General features: G+C 49.5%; 1 protein-coding gene across 1 annotated transcript in view; it reads left to right on the top strand.

Annotated features, from left to right (window-relative positions):
* Positions 1-21996, top strand: part of Dip2b (disco interacting protein 2 homolog B) — a 71284-nt gene extending 49288 nt beyond the window's left edge. The window contains exons 25-36 of the mRNA XM_032890975.1: positions 544-665; positions 2500-2611; positions 5149-5258; positions 5682-5812; positions 7866-8034; positions 8910-9080; positions 10435-10496; positions 11855-11912; positions 13325-13399; positions 15110-15287; positions 17305-17428; positions 19714-21996. Coding sequence (XP_032746866.1) covers positions 544-665; positions 2500-2611; positions 5149-5258; positions 5682-5812; positions 7866-8034; positions 8910-9080; positions 10435-10496; positions 11855-11912; positions 13325-13399; positions 15110-15287; positions 17305-17428; positions 19714-19966 — 1565 coding nt within the window. The 3' untranslated portion in view covers positions 19967-21996. The remainder of the gene's footprint in view (positions 1-543; positions 666-2499; positions 2612-5148; positions 5259-5681; positions 5813-7865; positions 8035-8909; positions 9081-10434; positions 10497-11854; positions 11913-13324; positions 13400-15109; positions 15288-17304; positions 17429-19713) is intronic.
* The last annotated feature ends 168 nt before the right edge of the window (positions 21997-22164 follow it).

Raw genomic sequence — 22164 nt, 5'->3', positions numbered from 1 at the left:
GTCTAGGATGTCCAGATGCTTTCCCACCCCAGCTTTGGTGCAGGGAAGGCTTGGTGGTCCTCATTTCTCCTCTGTCCTTATGTCCTTGAATTTCCTTGGTTTCTAAGTACAGGAGACCGTAACAACCAACCTACCTCCAAGTGCCAAGCTCTAGGTGCGTGCGTGCGTGCGTGCGTGCATGCGTGCGTGCGTGCGTTTTAACTATTGCTACGTAGTCCCGGCTCATCTTGAACCCTTGGCAGTGTACCTGCTTCAGCATCTCAAATGCCGAGTGTCAACCACCGTGCCAGACTTTCTATTCTTCTTAGTTGTTAAAGTTTAATTCTGTCAGCGTCTTGTTTACATCATGGTCTAGGAAGCTACATGAGCCAGGTGTGGTGGTCCACACCTCTTACCACAGAGCTTGACACATCAGCCTAGAGAGATCTAATATGCAGCGCACATGTCGCCTGGTTGGATTTGACTGTTTGGAGGCTCTGGGTTCAGCTCCTTGGTGACAACGGCAACCACGTGACGTCCCTGACAGTGTCCTCTGTCTCACAGGTATTGAGTTGATTGCTGCGTTCTATGGCTGCCTGTACGCAGGGTGTATACCTGTGACCGTGCGGCCCCCTCATGCGCAGAACCTTACTGCCACCTTGCCCACAGTACGCATGGTCGTTGACGTAAGTGCCCTCTGTACCTGTCTGTCCCCATTCCGCAGAATCCACACTCAGACACCGGAGAATCTCAGTCACTTCTTGCTTCTGTAGTGTCAAGTAGTCAGGTTTTTCTAAAACCTCTGTCTGCATAGTTTGGTGTGTACCTGTGATTCCAGCACAGGCAGAGGCAGGGCTGTGAGCTCTCATGTAAGAGCCTGTGTCAAAACAGACAGAACACAAAAGCAAACTACAGCGTTCTTCTCTGCTTTTTCCTGGCCTCCAGGTCTTTGAAGAGACTCAGAGCAGTGCTTGGCAGGACAGAGAACCGAGCATGTTAGTCCTCAATCCTGAGGAGGGGAGCTCTGCTTAGTCGTTTTTCCAGACTGAACTCCATTTCCTTCTTAAAGCACATTGTTATCTGTCAGACTTTCTTCCTGCACAAGAACCAGTATAATTCTTCAAGTCAGGTTCTCCCTGCCAGGTCATTTTTATTTGGGTTAATATATTTAGCTAGCATTAAAATATATGTGTTGGGGGAGACTCCCAAAGAGTCAGAGTTACTTTTATTTTGGAGTGTGGTCACTGCTATGTTTCTTGGGTCCCAGTGATTGACCCTAAACCTGCCTGCAGATGTGTAGCATTAGCTGGACTCAGAAGCATAAAGATCTAGTAATTAAACTTTTTTTTCCACGTGGAGAGGTTTAATGAAAGAAGTAGAGGAGAGGAAAGGAGGCCAGCCATGGACACGTGGAGGGAATGGGGTAGGGGTGGGATAGAGAGAAGGGACAGGCACAGAGAGGGCACAAGAGCAGAGAAGCAAGAGCAAGAATTCTAAACACTTAAAAGAGCGATGTGAAACTGGGAGGGAGTGGGGTGAAGATAATCAGAACACGTTGTACAAGTGTGTGAATCAGTCAAGGAAATAAAAATTAAGTACATTAAGAGCTGTGCAGAGCTGGGGTATGGCTTGGGGGTCAGCAACATCAACACAAACAGAAACCCCTGAATTTTGTTCTGAAGGTGCTAGGAAGTTTTTTGGTTTGGTTTTTCAAGACATGTTTCTCTGTGTAGCCATGGCTGTCCTGGAACTCACTCTGTAGACCAGGCTGACCTTGAACTCAGGTAGCCTCCTCTGCTTCCCCACTGCTGGGATTAAGGTGTGCACTGCCACTGCCCCACATAAGTGTTTTATAATATATGATAACTGAAGTGGAATGGATCTGCGTTGTCTGTGACAGAAGACAGCCCGGGCCAGCATACTGACAGGCCACACACTTGTAACTGATGGGACATTTGTCTCTCCAAGGGTGCTATCCCATCAGTAGCTTCAGCATAAGCCACACTATCATAGATGATTCCATTACAATTTAATTCAGAAAAACAAATGTCCTTGTTAGCTCCTTCAGAGAGGTCTGGGGAAGTGTGGCGAGTCTCTTTCTGCTGACGACTTTGGGTGAAAGTAGGTCACTGCATCTCCCCACACAGCTGAGCAGCTCAGTGTGTGGGTGCTTCTGTCTGACTCCATGGTCTCATGGTGTCTCCACTGCACACCCCAAATCTAAGCTCCCACCGCCCTCCCCTTCCCTGAGCACTAGGCCCCATGTCTTCTTGGTCTCCTGTCTTTATGAAGATTAGGAAAGCAGGGTTCTCCTGAGAGTACGCCCTTCACAAGCAGCAGCCCTGTTGTCACAGCAGGACTGTCGTCCTGGTGACCTGGTGGAATTAAGTGTGACACATTTTCCAAAATAAAAACACAAAGAACAACAGCGATACAACCCAGCCAACGTGGCGAGCAGACTCCTCTTAGCATTGCCAGTGCGAAACCTTCTGCCGTTTACTGCCGTGCCTGTGTTTCTAGGTCAGCAAAGCAGCGTGTGTCCTCACCACTCAGACTCTGATGAGGTTGCTCAAGTCTCGAGAGGCAGCAGCAGCAGTGGATGTGAAAACCTGGCCAGCCATCATTGACACAGGTGAACTGGGGGGATTGCTCCAGGGTGGGAGCCATTCACTGCCTTCAGGGTTTCCTAGAGTCTCACACACACCACACAGCTTTCCTGCCTTTCACCCTTCCTCTGCTGACACGGAGCACAGCCAAGTATCCAGTAAACGTGTACTACCAACACACTGGACACAGTGAAGCCAGGGCCAGCACCAGCCAGCACCAGCCCTTAATGTGCCAAGTGCTCTTTAGACAAAGGATCTTGCTGGGTGTGATGGCTCATATCTGTAATCTCAGCACTCCAGAGTCTGAGGCAGGATTGGTAGCTCAAGCCCAAGCTATGCCACATCGTGAAAGACTGCCCCCCATCCCCAAAAGACAAACAGTGATGCTTTTGACATCGTCCAAAGGTGGTTACATTTCATGGCCAGATACCTGTTGGTCCATATGATGTACTGAGACCAAGGGGCCAGAGAAATAGCGAGCGTGAGGGACTCAGTTTGATCTCCAAGAACAACATGGGCAGCTGGGCATGGAGGTGCTCACTTGCAGTTCCTGCCCCGAAGGGGTGTAGACAGGCCTAGAGCTTGCTGGCCAACCAGTCCCAGTCAGAGACCCTGCCTCAACTAACCAAGGTAGATGATACCTGAGAAATGACACCCAAAGTGGACCTCTGGCTTCCACTGACACACAGACACGTATACACATGCATGTATACCTGCAGATACATATGCACCTAGACACACACCTACACACACAGAGTATTGAGACAATCTGACCCTTGACTTGGAGAGATGATGTCATTGAATCAATGGTGGACTAGAAGTTAGGCAACCTGGGCTCTAGCCTGAGCTTCATTAACGGCTGTACAATCCATTCTAAAACACTGTCATTGTACCTAAAAATATCAAATGTGATGCACTGTGAAAACCAGAATGTGCATAAATTTTAGGTGATATTCACATTAAAAAATGGGGAAGATGTGGGAATAGCTGGAGGTTCCATGGAACAGGACGGACGTGGGCTCTGCACCTAGACAGGACTTAAATGCTGACTGACGCCGTTGCAGGTCTGCATATTCTCTTTGGCTTGGGCAAAGTCTCTAAGTGAGGTTTATGGAGACTGCAGTAGTGTCCAGCTGTAGTGTGGAACCACAGTGCAACAGGTAACCCTGCAAAGAAGTCTTTGGCTTGACCAGAAATAGGCACCCTTTCACATAAGATTAAATTCACTGTTGCTTCTTAACCAGGAAAGCCACAGAGCCATCAAAGGGGCAGGGCTGGACTAGACACATCGTGACATTTTTTATTTTGAATTACAAAGAAAATCTGGGATAAGGCAGAAATATCCCACCATATCTAGTTTTCCGCAGCACCAGAAGTGAGCCCAGCTCAAGGCTCTGAGCATGTTAGTTCTTCTGTGTCCTAGCACAGGAAGAGGTGTTGTAAATGAGGAGGGACTGTCTCACTTTTAAAGTGGCTGTGATAAAGTATTATGTGAAAATAACTTAAAGAAGGCAAAGTATATTCTGCTCACGTTCACGGCACAGCACCATGGGAGAGCGGCTGGGCAGCAGGACCTTGGGGCAGGGGCAGCAGCTGGTCACATGGCCCCTGCAGTCAGGAGGAAGAGTAACGGATGCTCTTGTGAGTCCAGCCTTTCCATATTCATGTGGTTCAGACACAGAGCTGTGATACCCCTATAGGCAGTCTTCCGGTTCGATTTCCCTAATCAAGATTATTTCTGATAATCGTGACCAGAGGCTAACCTCATCAAAATAACTCCTTGGTACACGTGCCTAGAAGGGGAGGGGGATCCAGGGCACTCCAGGTCCTGTCAGGTTAATAGTCCACACTGTCATGCCTGCGTGATTAATACAAGATACTAAACTGTAAGTGATGTGTTTTAACAAGAAAGTATTACAACAGCTAAGGCATTTTGAACATGTACGTAGTTCGTTTTAAAGTGGTTCATGTGGGAGCTGGAGAGATGGCTCAAAGGTTAGAGCACTTGCTGCTCTTGCAAATGACTCAGGCTCAACTTCCAGCACTCACATGGCAGCTCACAATCACCTTCCAGCTTCTTCAGGAGGCTCCCTCATGCATGTGGACATGCACATACATACAAAGTCAATGAACTAGTAAATAACATGTTAAGTGCTTCCTTTGAAGTAACTTTGCAGTAGCACTGTGAAGGTGGCAATTTCTCATACCTGTGTAAGAGAAAAGTAAGAGATGTCAGGGGAGTGGCATAGAGACATAGAGCTGGTGACAGGGGGAGTGACCTCCTCTGGGGTTGAACACTAGCACTCCGATTTGGCCATGCTGTTACCCATGGAGATGTCTGCAGAAGAAATCACGGTATGGGATTGCTGGGACCCTTAGCCTGGCGGTGTCATAACCCTGCCTTGCTGGAGATGACTGACTATCATGAGCTGCAGGGCTATCGACAAAAGCTCAGGCCTTCACACCCCCGGAGCTGGCTCGGCCTTAGAAAGGCAGTGAAGGAGCGATGGTTTCCATGTTCTAGCATGTCCACTTTACAGCCGACTTCTTCTCTGCTTTGCAGATGACTTACCCAGGAAACGTTTACCTCAGCTGTATAAGCCACCCACTCCTGAGATGTTGGCATATCTTGATTTTAGTGTCTCCACAACTGGCATGCTTACGGGAGTGAAGGTAAGCAGTAGTGTTTCCTCTGCTGCGAGCTGCCAGGCTGCAGGGAACAGCCATGACCACTGCTTAGGGACCTCAGATGTGGAGGCAGCCGGCTGTGCCAGATGCCAGCGGGTGGATCACGTGTCCTCGCTGTAGTAAATCAGAGCTCCAGCCTTTCCGGAGAAAGTCATCCCAGACGGTTTGCACTGTGAAGGGCTGGGCCAGGCACAGATGCTTTAGATAGAAAGAGATGGAGGCAGGGCCAGTTTGCAGCCTTCGCTCAGAGGTCATGAGATGTCGGCTATGGAGTACCTGCCTTCCTGTTTGTGCTTAGGCCTTGAAGCAGTAAAACCCACATGTGACGGGAGAGTTGGGGAGCTGAAGCTGGTGCGAGCAGCTCTGCCCAGGGTGACAGTCTGTCCTTCTGTGTCCCTTGCTTCACAGATGTCGCACTCTGCAGTCAATGCTCTCTGCAGAGCCATCAAGCTCCAGTGCGAGTTGTACTCTTCCCGGCAGATCGCCATCTGCCTTGACCCTTACTGCGGACTTGGCTTTGCTCTCTGGTGTCTCTGCAGGTAGGATGGAGAAACCCTATGTGGGCTCTGGGGGCTGCGCCACCTCACCCCTCCTTTAGCTCACTTGGTTTGATGAACTTCGAGAAAAAGCCTAGCACCTATGTCCTGCTGATGTTTGTTTAGCGTTATCTGAATTGTTTTTTTATTCTCCTTACTAAATTTTATGCCTCCCAGAAAATGGTGCTGTTCCCATACCTGCTTTCTGTTCCATCCTGTAATCCTAGTTTTAGACGCAAAGCCAAGTCAGAGGCTGATTCTCAGGTGAAGTATGGCATGCTTGACAGCCAGAACGTGCCCCCTAGGCTTGGCAGGAAGGTCCTGGTGGAAGGCAGTGACATCATGTGGCTGGAGTGCAGCCGTCTGCCCCGACCAGATTGCTTCCTGAGGACTGGCAAGTCCCTGCTCTTTTCACTGCCTGCCAGGAGCCCATATCTCAGGCCTGCATTTTCACTTCCTGTGCAGACCCCATGAATGTCTCACAAGTGCCTGTCACTCCTCCAGCACCCTCCTTCTGTCCCTGTCCCTATCCCTGTCCCCTTCTGGGTTGTGCTGCTCACCAGGACCCAGAGTAGAGACTTAGCTGTTATCTTCAACTTCCCATCTACATGCCAGTTCTGTTGCCTGCTGTTGCTCGTTGGTTCAGTCGGTCCAGTGCCTGTCTGTACATTAAAGTCACTTCTGGCACTTGGAAAAATTCCACAAGACCAAGCATGATAACATGTACCAGTAATCCTAGAAATTTGGGAGACTGAGGGAGGAGAATCATAAGGCAAGTGTGGTTGTTGTCTGACACCGCCCCATCACAAAAAGGGAAGGGGGGCTGGGAAGATGCTCAGCACTTAAGAGCACTGTGTTACTCTCACCGAGGGCTCGTGTCCCCAGCACGCGCATGGCACCACAACGGTCTGTAGTAGCATGCTTTCAACCCCAGTGGTGGCTCATACCTTTGACCCCAGCACTTGAAGGCAGAGGCAGGCGATCTCTGAGTTCGAGGCCAGCCTGGTCTACAGAGTGACTTCCAGGACAGCCAGGGCTACACAGAGAAACCTTGTCTCAAGAAACCAAAATAGACAGACAGGCAGGCAGACAGACAGACATAAAATGAAGTAAAACTCTTCTTGAAAAAGGAAAAGAACACGGTTCGGTGGCTCCCTCCTAGGCTTCTAGCCCTTGGGAGACTACAATGGAAGGTGGCCCGTGAGGTCGAGGCCCCCCTTTGAGGGTGAGTGGGGTTGCTTCATCTTCCTACCCTGGCCCGCTGCCCACTCTACATGAAGGAAGGAAGCTGATGAGGCCTGTGCTGGACTGAATTGACCCAGGCCCCTGTTGTGGCGTGGCTGTGCTCTTGGTCCTGGGTTTGGAGGGTCAGCTGTCATGGCTGTAGACCTTCCGGGTGAGCCGCCTTGCTTCTGTTGCCTGCTGTACCTTTGTGGGTCAGCCCTCGGCATCGCTCGCGCAGACCATCATGGCTCCTCTAACTGTCTCCCAGCACATCCCTCACCAGACCATCATGGCTCCTCTAACTGTCTCCCAGCCTGCAGGGTCCAGTCCACTTCCTCCTCCATGTTGGTTTATAACCCACAGCTACACTTTAAGGGTAAAGTCTAACTAACCTTCAACCTTTCACCATTGCGCCAGCCTTTCAGATAATCTCTGCGCTCTGATCCAGGACTGCCACGCACGCTCCACACTTCCCTACCTACATCCTGCTCCTCTGCCTTCCCACCCCACCCCACTTCTAGACACTCACTCCTGAATGCTCCCCACTTAGTGACGCACCCTTCCCTCCACTCTGGACACTCCTCGTTCTGGAGTGCTCTACCCCCACCCCCACCTTTTCAGTGCGAGTGAATTGGTTTAATTCTGTGTTCTTGGCTCTTCCTGTGAATGTGTGACCATACCTACCGCAGCCTGCCTTGTGTCTGGTCACGGGTCTTGTGAGTGTGCAGGAATGGGAGGGAGGGTCAGCCTGGCTCCAGAGGCCCTCTGCTGTCTCTCCTGCTAGTGCTAGGATGTAAGGTAAATGTGTCCACTCTCCACTTCTTCTTTGCAGTGTCTATTCGGGTCACCAGTCCGTCTTGATCCCTCCTATGGAGCTGGAGAGCAACCTCTCCCTGTGGCTTGCCACTGTCAATCAGTACAAGATCAGGGACACCTTCTGCTCCTACTCAGTCATGGAGCTTTGTACCAAGGGGCTGGGCAGCCAGGTGGAGGCGCTCAAGGTAAGCATGGGTGGCCAGGTGGGGGCGCTCAAGGTGAGCATGGGTGGCCAGGTGGGGGCGCTCAAGGTAAGCATGGGTGGCCAGGTGGGGGCGCTCAAGGTGAGCAGCAGCCTGGCAGGTGCAGGTCCTCAGTGGGCTAGGCTTGACTGAGCATGCCTCCTGCCCTTTGCCCTCTCTGCGGGACTGACTGGATATGTTGTAAACGGCAGGGGCTGGAATGGCCTCTTCCTAACTTGGTGCATTCTTTCTAAGCTAATTTTATTCTTTGTGGAAAGGAAGAGGATCTATTTATATAACAGCATGTGGGAAACTCACCTCTGGCAGATTTTTCCCACTAAACTGGAAACCCCAGAACACTGGAGATTGGGCAGTCCCTGAAGAACAGGGTCCTTGTTCATGTGTGCATCCAGTGACTGTGTATGAGGAAGTCATGTACTGAATTCCCTAACAGAGAACTAGGACCCCAGTACCTCAAACAGGAGATGGGGAGCCAACTGCCTGGAGTTCTGGGTTTGTTTTTCTACTGGGACTAGAGAACAAGAGAAATGCAAGGGAACGTGGCCAGAACAGAAACACAGTGCTGAGAAGAAAGTCCTAAAAAGCTTGGCTTTTTAATCCCCCTCCCCACCCCCCCCCCCATGGTGAAATCCAGGGCCTGTACATCCTAATCTACTGCTTCCAGCCCAGGCCCAGGCCCAGGCCTTAAAGAGAAAAAATATGGAGTAGATCCCTGTGCAGCTGATTGTACCTAGATACCTGGTCATTTCCTCTCTGAAAGATACTCTTCTCCATGCCTGGGCCCAGAAGGTAGCTCTTGGCTTTTCCTGAACAAGAAGAGATCTTTCTAATTATGTTTTGGCACCAATTCCTTCCAGACCCGAGGGATCAACCTTTCCTGCATCCGAACTTGTGTGGTGGTCGCAGAGGAGAGGCCCCGGGTCACCCTCCAGCAGTCCTTCTCCAAGCTCTTCAAAGACATCGGCCTGTCCCATCGAGCTGTCAGCACCACTTTTGGGTCCAGGGTCAATGTAGCGATATGTTTACAGGTAGCACCTTGCTGTTGTGTGTATGTCATAGCCCTATTCATTCTTTTTTTCTTTTTTTTTTTTTTTTTTTTTTGGAGCTGGGGACCGAACCCAGGGCCTTGCACTTGCTAGGCAAGCGCTCTACCACTGAGCCAAATCCCCAACTCCGCCCTATTCGTTCTTATTATGACCCTGCCAGGCCCCAGTAAGTGGGTCAGAGTCCTATGGATTTATCCAGTTAGCTTTAGCACAATTACTGGGCAATGTTTTGGTTTTGGTTTTGGTTTTTAAAAGATTTATTGATTTATGTGAAGAAGGCATCAGATCCTATTACAGATGGTTGTGAGCCACCATGTGGTTGCTGGGAATTGAACTCAGGACCTCTGGAAGAGCAGTCAGTGACACTTGAGCTTTCTCTCCAGCCCCGCCCCACCCCCTGTGACATTTTCTACACTAGACTGGCTATTTCCCAGCTGTGCTCCCCAAGTACTTGCTGTTTGAGTCTCACCTGGGTTATTTCTGCTCCATCACTCTGTCCTCAGCGGGCACTTCTCTTAGTCACATGCTCCTGCTTCATCCCATCCAATGGAGACCTCTTGCTCTCCTGTCTTCTTTCTCCTTCCTCCCTCATGGTCCCTACGACCAACTCCAATACCATGAAGTTCTTGCTGCAGGTGGTGGTTCTTTGAGACAGGGTTGTCTGATCTTGAACTCACAGCAGTCTTTCTGCCTCAGTCTTCTGACCACCACAGTGGACTGTGAGTCTCTTTAGGGTCTTCAGGGCTGTGCTGCTCTGCCTAAGACTGGTTCTGCTTGGACACTGTGAAGATGTGGGCTCTTTATCTTGCCTGCTGCATCTCCTATGTTCATCTCTAAAACAATGCCTTTGTTTGCCCCAGGGTTGGCCTACAGGTCAGTAGGTTACTGGGGAAGAACTAAGAGAAGAGCAGGCCAGTGGCTGCCAGGCCAGTGTGATGCTCTTTCCTAGCACAGTGCTCCAGGAGCCACTCCGAGTCCTATTTCAATGTCATTAGTTGATATACAGCCTTCTTGTCCCCATAGTTTGCCTTTTAAAAATAAACCTGCATCTTTTGTCATGTTGTTCTGGGTAGGTCTAGAACAGTGTGATTTTATGTGCTTGGCAGCTCATGAGGTCCCTGCTCTGAGCCCTGGGTAGGGCACCAGCCCACCCCCACTGCAGACTTGGTACTGCTTCACTGCTGCAGAGAAAGCCAAGAGGTCGCCAGGCCAAGACTCCCCTACCCCGTTTGAGAAAGTGAGAGTGAGCTCTCTGACAGCAGACATTCCCGTCTGCGGGACAGAGACATCTTGTCCAGGCTTTAAATAAACATTGTGCTCTTTTGTTGTTCTTTAGGGGACCTCAGGGCCCGATCCAACAACTGTGTATGTGGATCTGAAGTCGCTGAGACATGACAGGTACGGTGGGCACAGAGCTGGGCCTTAGCATCAGCTCCTCCTCCTGCTGTTTACATATTGAGGGCGAAGCAGGAAGGGAAAGAACCATTAGTAAATGACAGAAATCTTGTTTATGAAAAGAAAACTTTAATTCTCACAGTTGCTTCATTATTAGCTTTTGGCTTTTTTTCTTTTTGTAGGGTTTTTGTTTTTTGTTTTTTGTTTTTTTTAATCACCCAAGAGGTGGAGTAGGATTTGAACCCCCAGTTTGTTATGCAGCCTAAGCATAAGTTTGTTATGTAAGCATAACTTACAGTCATCCTCCTGCCTATGATTCTGCTAGGTTATAGGCATGTGGAATTGTGCCTGGCTTGCTGTATTGTTCTATAATTAAAATGTAATCTTAGTTTCTAGCTATAAATATATACTTTTGTGGGACTGTGTGTGGTGGCACACACCTTTAATCACAGCACTCAAGCAGAGGCAGGAGGATCTCTATGAGTTCTAGGCTAGCTTGGTCCACATAGCAAGTTCCAGGACAGCCAGAGCTATACAGGGAGACCCTGTATCAAAAACAGAAATAAACAAGAAAACAAACAATAGATATTGTCTTTTCTCTGCAGGTCAAAAATAAAGATGAGGCAAACAAGATACGTGAGGCAGGGAAGGGGCTTTGAAACAACACTGCATCTGAGTCCCTGATTTGTGACTTCCTCCCTTGCTGAGGTCACACTCATGCTGGGTTTTAATGTTTGTGTAGGTGTGTGTGTGTGTGTGTGTGTGTGTGTGTGTGTGTGTGTGTGTGTGTGAAAACTACCCAGGTGGTGTTACTTTGTGTTCCTCGGGGCCATCCTCCTTGCTCTTTTGAGACAGGGGCTCTGAGGCCTGTGGCTTGCCAATTCTGAGAAGATTGCTCGCTTCGGAACTCATGGCTTTGCCTGTCTCCACCTCCCAGCACTGGAGTCATAAACATGTATCAGAGCACTTGGCTTCTTACTCGATGCTGAGGGTGGACTGGTGTTCTCATGGTTAAGCAGCAGGCACGTCACTGCTCAAGTCTCGGGTGGTCTGATGGCAGCTGTCTTAGTCAGCGTCTTTCCCTGGAGAGACTTGCTTCTCAACTCAGATCTCACCATGTCTGGGAACATTTTTGGTTGTCACAGTGGGAGCTGCTATTGAAACCTAGCAAGTAGGGATGGGGATGTTGCTAACAACACTCTCTACAACAAACTCTGTCCGACCCAGAGCACCACGTGTGTGGAGTGAGAGAAGGCCCCACTCTGGGAGCAGAGGTGCCAGTTACACATCCTGAGGAGGTAACTGCAGTAGCAAACGCAGTTTCAGAAAGACTTTAGACATTAACTCCTGTGTCTCTGCAGGGTCCGTCTTGTGGAACGAGGTGCCCCCCAGAGTCTCCTGCTTTCTGAGTCTGGAAAGGTATTCTGTTCTGCTAGCTGCTGGGGAAGGCTGGGATGGAGGAAGAGGACTGAAGCCTGAGGGTAGAATCCAGTAAAGCTTGGGGAGAAGCCCACAGGTTTCCCTTAGCGGATGGTTTCAGATGCATGAAGCCAGATGTGGACTTATCTCTCTATTGTTTAAACCCCATAGACATGCCATTCCTGCTTACAGCCAGCAAAGTGACTAGAGAAGCAGCCCCTGAGGAGAGCCAGCTCTGTCTGTAAACACTGAGAGTCAGGATGGAGAGGAGGGTGGGCTGGGGGAGAGCTTGCATCCACGGGGCAGCAGCAGCGGCAGCGGCAGCAGCATTGCCTATGGAGTGAGCAGCTGCTCTGGGCATCCATTTACCCCATCCCTCCATCCTCATCACCTCCCCCTCCACTATCCCTCACCCTGACCTGCCCAGACAGAGGACAGAATTATGAAGATGTCTCAGGGTCCTGCCTAGGAATCCTGAGGCAGAGGAAAAAGAAAACCCAAAGGAGCCCCTGCCTACTCTCTCCAGCGGATGTCACAACACAGGGGCTTGTGTGGAAATGCTTGTGTGGGCCATGCCATTCGGTGCTCATGTCTGCAGCTGGGTGCACATGGAAGCAGGAACGTCAGGTCATGAGGGAGGCCGTTGCTGCCCTTTATTTACTTCCTCTAGGTTTAGATATTTAAACCCAGGTAGTCAGTCTCAGGCTTTAGATACCCAAGCTAAAAAATTAACAGGGCAAGAGACAGTAACCAGAATGGCCAGATGACCCCCTTGCCATTTTGCCCAGAAAGGGCCTTGTAAACACCAGGCAAGTGGCTTACTGCTGAACTACACTGCTGACCCAGGAAACATGTTTGGTGAGCCCTGATCCGTGGGCCCAGACAGCACATAGGTTTCTTTTCCCTTCTGGAAGATCCTGGAGATGTGACATCTCTCTCAGGGATGTCTTTCTGTGTTCGCACTAAATGCATTACCCACTGCAGCCGAGCTCGCTGTGGAGTGGTCTCCAGGGGTCTCCTCCTGCTGCTCATCTTTGGAAAGACTTACCCAAAAGGGAGTGGCTGAGTTATTTACCAAAGTCTTGCAGTTGTGGCCTTGAGCAAAAGTTTCTCATCCCTCTGAAGAGATGGCAGTCTAGGTCAGTGTTCTAGCTTCAGAGTGGAACTCTTTGGTCCTCCATCTCTACTACGATGAGGAAGGTTGACCAGGAACAAACAGAAAAACACCTCAGGACCCTTTGAGAGATGGCCACTTCATCAGTTCCTGCCATTTCTAGTCCAGTTCCTAGAGGTCATTGGTTGATTGCAGGGTTAGGGGTTGGAAGCCATGCCTCAGACCAGTAAACTAAGCCACAGCCAAAGTTATGCAGTTTGGTTAAACTGAGTATTTGTATTTCCTCTTTGATTCTCAGATCTTACCTGGAGTGAAAGTAGTTATTGTGAATCCTGAGACCAAAGGACCTGTTGGAGACTCTCACCTGGGAGAGGTGGGTGTGACTCTCATCTTCACTCTGAAGTCAGCCAAGCTTGTGAGGTCACACCTGAGCCAACAGAACTGGACTCCGCTCCATCCCTCCGTCAGGAAGGAATCCTGTTTTTTCTGAAGAGCTGGCGATAGAAAGGGGCAGAAAGAGGAGCCTGGGACTAGACTCAGCCTGCGTAGAGATAGTCTGATTTCTTCACTGCTGTTCGCTTACCTGAATGCAGCCAACTCATACCTGCTCCCACCTGTGAAGGGCTGAGGTCGTGGGAGCCAATGCACACATTTTAATTCTCATAAGTGTTATACTCCGAATATACTGGTTTTGCTTCAATGTGGTGGAAATCTTAAGTCTTTCTTCCACTCTTCTCTTTTCCTGGGTCTTTGAGGAAAGCTGGTGGAGCCATAGCTCAGTGGGAGGGGTCTTGGGAGTGTAGTCACTGTCCTATTGCAGAGAAGAGACACTGGGACTAAGGCACTGTCATAAAGAGAAAGCATTTAGTTAGGAGCTTGCTTACAGTTTTAGAGGTTTAGTCCATGTCTTAGTTAGGGTTTTACTGCTGTGAGCAGACACCATGACCAAGGCAAGTCTTCTAAGGACAACATTTAATTAGGCTGGCTCACAGGTTCAGAGGTTCAGTCCATTATCATCAAAGCAGGAACATGGCAGCATCCAGGCAGGCATGGTGCAGGAGGAGCTGAGTGTTCTACATCTTCACCTGAAGGCTGCTAGTGCAAGACTGACTTCCAGTCAGCTACGGTGAGGGTCTTAAAGCCCACACCCATAGTGACACACCTATTCCAACAAGGCCACACCTCCCAATAGTGCCATTTCCTGGGCTGAGCACATACACACCTTCACAGTCCATTATCATCATGGCAACATTCAGGCAGGCACTGGAACAGTACGTGGAGAAGTACATCCTGATTGTACACAGAGAGAGACTCTGGGTTTGGCCTGGGCTTTTGAAATAAACTCCAGCAAGGCCACACCTCTTAATCCTTGTAATACTTTTACATAGTATCTCATCCTTGTGACTACCCATTCAAATACGTGAGCCTAGGGGGCTGTTCTCATTCCAACCTCCACAGCTGGTTACCAGCCTATCAGTCAGGTGAGCTGTTTACTTCTCCAGACCTGTCTGCTCTGTTTTAGTAATGATGACATGCACCTCGCGTAAGGAATAGAACCTTTGTGATAGATAAATTCAGTTTACTGTGTCTGCAGTGCACAGGAATAGGCTGGCTGTCAAGCTCTGAGCAAACCTAGTTGCCCTGTTTACATTGCAAACTCAGTGCTCTGTGGCGTTACCTCAGAGCCTTGTGCCACAGGTACACCACAAGTGTGGGACCATACCTTGCTGTATCTGGGATGCTGGAAGCTGATGAGGAATGAACCAACAAGGCCATGCAGCTTAGCGTTAAGAGCATAGCCTCCGTGCCAGCCACCAGGGTAGGGGCTCCTTTCTAGCCCTGCATGTTAGGGGAATCATTAGACTTGTCTTTCTATCTGTATAGTGAAAATTACAACCATTTGGCCATCCCATGTGTCACAACTGATTGAGAGCAGGCCACTAACAGAGTAAATGCTGGGTAAATGTTAGCCGCATGCTGTTGTGGTTGTGTCACTAGTGTGAAATGAGTTTGTTTTTTTTTCATTGAAATACTGTGCCCCAGGAGAACTGCACTAATTCGGCCCTCCTTCCTTCTCCTGTAGATTTGGGTGAATAGCCCCCACACCGCCAGTGGCTACTACACCATCTACGACAGCGAGACTCTTCAGGCCGACCATTTCAACACCCGTCTGAGCTTCGGAGATGCTGCCCAGACGCTCTGGGCCCGGACAGGGTACCTTGGGTTCGTCCGCAGGACGGAGCTCACCGCAGCCACTGGAGGTACGGATGGTCCAGCCCGTTCTCTTCCCAGCGGCCTTGCTTACACCATTGGCCAGCCAATTCCACCTGCCTGGGGAGCAGAGTCCCTCTGTGCCTCTAGAACGTGTAGTTGAAGTGATAATGCTCATTTGAAGCAGCCTTTGTCCTTTGAGGACCCCTTATAATGCCACGGTGTCAGTGCACAGAGCAGGAGCTCCTGAGGAGCAGCAGCCAGCGCAGGCAGAGGGTGGCTCTTTCTGTCTCTTCTGCGCTTGCACACCGTTTTGAGTACAGGAGAAACGGGAACATACTCAACCCATGAGAGGGAGTTGGGTGTTGTTGTCTTTGTTTTCGTTTTTGTTTTTTGTTTTTTGTTTTTTGGGTTTTATTTGTTTTAATGGTCTAATTCTGTAGTCCTGGCTGGCCTCGGACTCACAGAGATCCTCCTGCCTCTGCCTCTGAAGTGTGAGGCTAGAGGTGCACCACCATGCTTGGCCTGGGGATGGCTGCTAAAGTGGGTCCAAGCCTACTTATGGGCAGTGCTCTGTCAGAGGTGCCCTAAAGCTGCCTTCTGTGCTTTCTGCTGCACCCTTCTTCCTGACTGGCACGGGGAGCCACTGTAAACCATCATCACTGTGTGGAAGAGCTGATGGAGACGGCACCCTGGGCCATAAAGGCCTCGGCTGGACCACACCATTTCTCCTGGGCAGATTTTATGGGGCATTTTCTGACACCAGGGAGGTGAGAGTTGTGGTCCCTAGCCAGGCGCCCCAGCTTGCTTTGTGACTGTGAGCCTCTGCACCACAGTGATGTGTGATGAGCTGCCGCGCTGCGCTCAGTGCTGCCATAGATAAAACCCTGACTCAGGCTTTCATCCTCACATCAGAAATCTACTCTGTCCATAGAAGGACTGCAGAACCTGCCTCCTTCCGCGTGCCTTCCTGCCTCCTTTCTCAGCCGGCTCAACCTGGCCACACTGATCTCCCTTCTCTGCAGTTAGAGAATTTACAGCCCTTCCAGAGGACCCAAGACCAATTCCCAGCACCCACTTCAAGTGGCTCACAACTGTAACTGAATCTCTAGGAAATCTAATGCCTTCTTTAAAGTGGTTCACGGGCTGGAGAGATGGCTCAGTGGGTAAGAGCACTGACTGCTCTCCCAGAGGTCCTGAGTTCAAATCCCAGCAACCACATGGTGGCTCACAGCCATCTGTAATGGGATCCAATGCCTTCTTCTGGTGCATCTGAAGACAGCTACAGCATACTTATATAAATAAAAATAAAATAAATCTTAAAATAAAAAAAATAAAGTGGTTCGCAAGTACCTGTAACTCCAACTCTAGAGAATCCAATACCTTCTTCTGAATTCTGAGGGCACCTACACTCACGTGTGCACATATGCACACATAAACACATGCATGCATACATACATGCATGCATACATACATACATACATACATACATACATACATACATACATACAAACAAAAGGTTAAAACCAAAACGAAGCCACTGTGTGGGTCTGGACAGATGGCTCAGTGTTAAAAGCACTGGCTGCTCTTCCAGAGGACCCAGGTTTGATTCCCAGGACCCACATGGCAGCTCACACTTGTAACTGCTCTCCTGTCACCATGAACACATAGAATAAAACTAAGACTTTTTTAAAAATATTTTTTTTAAAAAGTGTAGCCAGGCGGTGGTGGTGCACACCTTTAAACCCAGCACCCTGTGTCAGAAAAGAAAAAGAGAAAAGACAAAAATGTATGTTGACGTGTGCAAATGTGTGATCACTTGTGCTGTCACCTGCTGTGGGGCCACCTCTCCTTCCACCTTCCTCTAGGTTCACCTGCCAAGCCTTCCTCAATCCAAACACAATCCTCACAGCAGCCGTTTGTCCTCACTTTCTCACAGGGCAGGCAGCAGGGCTCAGGACCAGTCACAGCTGGCTGACTGGTGGTGCCAACCAACCCTGTGCTCTCAAAGCCAATGCTTTATTGTGCGTGGCGCCCGTCTGAACCTGTTCCTCTTCCTTCTTTCAGAACGTCATGACGCCTTGTATGTGGTGGGTGCGTTGGATGAGACACTGGAGCTGAGGGGATTGCGATACCATCCTATAGATATAGAAACCTCCGTGTCGCGAGTCCACAGGAGTATTGCTGAATGGTAATTTCCCTACACAGCTTGTTCTCGCTTCAGCATTAGTGATGATGAACTACGGAGGCCGATGTGGGAACATCTGGAGTTCAGACCAGCCTGGGCTACCTAGGGAAGAGATCCTGCCCCAAAACATGCAAAATAGGGTCTTTCAGCTTGCATGGGTTAGAGCCTCTCCCCAGATTTAACAAGAGCATCTTTACATGAAGAACTTTCTGGAAAGCATAGAGAAGTTGGTGCCATAACTGTTCTTAGACATTTGACTTTATTACAGCCAAATATTACTTTTAGCTGTTTTTAATAATTGGAATCATTTTAAATATCAGTTGAGCATTGTATATCGAAGTCCAGTTCAAACCTTTTGGTGTTGTGATATGCTCAGTGAAACTTATATTGCAAACCACAGAAATTGTGTTCAACAAAGTTTGAGTAAACCAGATATGATGGCACACACCTTTAATCCCAGCACTTGATAGTCAGAAGCAGATAGATCTCTGAGTTTGAAGCCAGCCTGGTCTACAAAGTTATTACCAGAATAGCCAAGGCTACACAGAGAAATCCTGTCTTACAGGGAAGGGGAGCTGAAGTAAAGTCAGACATACTGGCTCACCTGAGCTATAGAGAGAGACTCTATCTCAGACAAACAGCACCTGTGTTGAAGTCAGCAGAAAGAACTTTGACCTTCTGGAAACGCCCCGAGTCTCAGAGTAGGTTACAAACAAGGGACAGGTGCCTCTCCTTCCTCTGAAGCTGTGGACACCTGTATCCAGTCCCTCCTTCCTGTATCAGTCCTTCCTTCCTGTATCAGTCCTTCCTTCCTGTATCCAGTCCCTCCTTCCTATACCAGTCCCTCCTTCCTGTATCCAGTCCCTCCTTCCTGTATCAGTCCCTCCTTCCTATACCAGTCCCTCCTTCCTGTATCCAGTCCCTCCTTCCTATACCAGTCCCTCCTTCCTGTATCCAGTCCCTCCTTCCTATACCAGTCCCTCCTTCCTCTACCAGTCCCTCCTTCCTATACCAGTCCCTCCTTCCTATACCAGTCCTTCCTTCCTGTATCCAGTCCCTCCTTCCTGTATCAGTCCTTCCTTCCTGTATCCAGTCCCTCCTTCCTATACCAGTCCTTCCTTCCTGTATCCAGTCCCTCCTATCCAGTCCCTCCTTCCTGTATCCAGTCCCTCCTTCCTGTATCAGTCCTTCCTTCCTGTATCAGTCCCTCCTTCCTGTACCAGGCCCTCCCTCCTGTATCCAGTCCCTCCTTCCTGTATCCAGTCCCTCCTTCCTATACCAGTCCCTCCTTCCCTATACCAGTCCCTCCTTCCCTATACCAGTCCCTCCTTCCTGTATCCAGTCCCTCCTTCCTGTATCAGTCCCTCCTTCCTGTATCCAGTCCCTCCTTCCTGTATCAGTCCCTCCTTCCTGTATCCAGTCCCTCCTTCCTATACCAGTCCCTCCTTCCCATACCACGCCCTCCTTCCTGTAGCCGGTCCCTCCTTCCTGTATCCGGTTCCTCCTTCCTGTATCCAGTCCCTCCTTCCTGTATCCAGTCCCTCCTTCCTGAGTAGCTGCATTGTGTCTCTCCTCTAAATTCCAAACTGTCAGACGCATGGGTCCTCACCTCAGGAAGTCCCACTCTCAGATTCCTAGAAAGTGCTGGAAGGCTTAGCAATCAGTTGTTTACATACATGGCTGGCCTCTGACTGACATCCAGGAGAAACAGGGTTCTCAGGGACATGGGCCTAAGCCTCAGGAGAAAGTACAAAAGAGAGCTAGCAAGATGGCGCCACAGGGAAGGAACTTGCTGCCAAGTTGTTCAGGAACAAACTACCTGAAGACAGCCCCAGAACCATACTGTGGAAGGAGAGAACAGACTGCCTCAACTGACCCTGACTCTTCACACCGCAGTGCTGTGTCCTCCCCACAAGGAACAAGAGAGAGAGATGGCTTACCCGTTAAGAGCACTTGCCCCGGGGCTGGGGATTAGCTGGGGATTTAGCTCAGTGGTAGAGTGCTTGCTAGCAAGCACAAGGCCCTGGGTTCGGTCCCCAGCTCCAAAAAAAAAAAGAAAAAAAAAAAAAAAAAAAAAAAGCACTTGCCCCTCGTGCAGAGGACCTAGGCTCTGTTCCCAGAACCCACATGTTAGTCACAACCAGCCAGTTCCAGGGAACCCACATTCTCTTCTGACCTCCTCAGGCCCTTCATGCACTTACATAAATGCAGGTGAACACCCATGCTGGTAAAGTCTAAATGACTATTCTTGAAGGATGAATGTTAACTGAATGTCATTGGAATTTCAGTGCTGTGTTCACGTGGACCAACTTGCTGGTGGTCGTTGTGGAACTGTGCGGCTCTGAGCAGGAAGCCCTGGACCTGGTTCCCCTCGTGACCAATGTGGTCCTGGAAGAGCATTACCTCATCGTTGGTGTTGTGGTTGTTGTGGACCCGGGGGTTGTCCCCATCAACTCCAGAGGAGAGAAGCAGAGAATGCACCTCCGAGACAGCTTCCTAGCCGACCAGTTAGACCCTATCTATGTGGCTTACAACATGTAGCCAGCACTGGAGGGCCACAGGGGAGCCCTGTGGTTAGGAGCAGGCTTTCAGCGGGCATGCAGATGGCTCCAGTACAGCCTTCATCTCACCCTGCGGGACTCTGCAGTCACAGCACCAGGAAAACCATGTTGACAGTCCGTCAGACCTAAGCGCTGGCATGTACGACAGCACGTCACTAAAGCAGGCACACGCATGTCGCGCTACCCTCGTCTGGTATACAGACCTGCATTTTCACCTAACCTTTTAGGCTTTTGAAAGGGAGTTTAGTGAATTCACACAAAGCGGGGATCTGAGTCCCACAGTTCCCCACTCTGTACTGTATTTTGCATTTCCTGTAGTCAGGTGTTCTGCAGGGTTTCTTAACATGAAACTACCGAGCTTGAGTCAGCCCATAAGCAAATCCAATAACCCACGTGAGAACTGCTTTATGTGTCTAACTCTCAGTTATAAACATTCTGACCAGTGTTTAAACATGTCAGTAAGAACACACATAATCCAGCTAAAGAAACAGGCGTCCGCTTGCTTAACTGGGTAGCTGAGCTCTGCTGGAGAGCGCTGTGGCAGGACCGTCTGGCCAGCAGCACAGAGCCTTCCGTCAGTGGGGTGTGCTAAACGAAGGCTGCCTGTGCTGTGTGTAAAGCTTACGCCCATAACTAGCCTAAGCTGCTTTCAACCCACTCCTCCCAGCTGAAAACACTCGTGTCAGGATTTAGACATAACCAAGAAGCATCAGTTCCTAACTACGGAACCGCAGTTCACTCAGGTCAGTGTTGAGACACCTAGAGTGACCACAGGAGGATTGCCACCTTCTGCTTCCCTATGCTCTGTGTCTGCAGTTTCCCCTAGATCATCCCCTGAGAACTGAGGCGTAAGCTCTTCCTCAGACGTCTGTGAGGGTGAACGCTGAAGGCTGGGAAGGGAGTGGAATCAGCCAGCTCATGGCGCTAACTGTAGGCCACATGCGCACATCTTACCAGTAGCCAGTGTGGGTTGGCAGACTGGTCAGACCCCGTGGAACAGGAAGTCTGACCCCGCAGGAGCTCTTGAAACTACCGGTGCCTGAGCCACACTCAGTGCAGGGCTGAGTTAGCCTCTGCCTCAGTTTCCATTCTTTGGTCTGAAACTTCATGTATCTGAATATAGTTAAATTTTATTATTTTTTTCTTACAGAAATATTTTTAAAAATTAAAGAAAACCTCAAGTGAAAAAGAATTAACCTGTTAAATCAGAATGGCTCTCTTTGGCCCGTTCTGGTCGATCGTGTAAATATTTATTTAGACTATTTTGATAATGCATATTATTTACCCCACTGTAACATCCTGTAAACTAAATGTGTTTTTAAGCAATTTTTAAGACTTGTAATTACCCTAAAAAAAGGTTTATTAAGCCAAGACCAGACTGAGAGCAGGGCAGCACTGCCGGGCTGTCCTCAGTCTCACGGTGTGGCGTGGCCTCTGTGGTCCCTTCTCCATAGTCCTCTTCCTGTAACTAAGCTCCACAGAGGGCCCTCTGCTTCCACCTCAGGGCCTGAGCACTTGGGATAGGACTGGTCTGCGTGGGATGAGGGAGATGTTGGGGTGTACAGGGAAGGAATTCGCCTCCTGGGCAGAGTGACGTCCCATCTCACTATCCATTCCTTTACAAAGGAAATGCCGGCTTGTTTTGAAAGTCTTAAAACAATTAGTTTTGCTTCTTTTTTTTTTTCCTTTGAGACAGGGTCTTTTGATATAGTCCAGGCGGTTGCCCTCCCCCCACTGGGTTACAGTCGTACTCTGCCATGTGTAGCTCTTCAGATGGTCTGTGATACTTACTAAGCAAAGCAGGGCCTGGGTATCAAACAGTTCCATGTGAGCAATCCCCAAGTATTAAGGTCCTTCGGTTCTAAGAAGAAAACTTGTAGACCAATTCCATCTTGACTGATAACTCTTACTAATGCAGATTATTACCTTAGTGTCACTGTCCGTGACACATTGTCTACAGGAAGTGTAATGTGAGTCACATCTGTGCTTTAAACTTTCCTAGTAACTACTTTTAAAAAAAGAAAAGGAAAAGGTCTCATTGTACAGCCCTAGCTGCTTATAACTGGCTCTGTAGACCAGGCTGGTCTTCAGCTCAGAGAGATCCCCTCCCTCTGCCTCCTGAGGGCTGGGCCTAAAGGTGTGCACCACCACAACTAGCTGAATCCAGCGTTTAAACAT

The sequence above is a fragment of the Rattus rattus genome, chromosome 1, assembly GCF_011064425.1.
Source record: "Rattus rattus isolate New Zealand chromosome 1, Rrattus_CSIRO_v1, whole genome shotgun sequence".
NCBI classification, from domain to species: Eukaryota; Metazoa; Chordata; class Mammalia; order Rodentia; family Muridae; genus Rattus; species Rattus rattus.
Note: the sequence above shows the minus strand (reverse complement) of the source record. Positions and strands in the feature narration are given on the sequence as shown.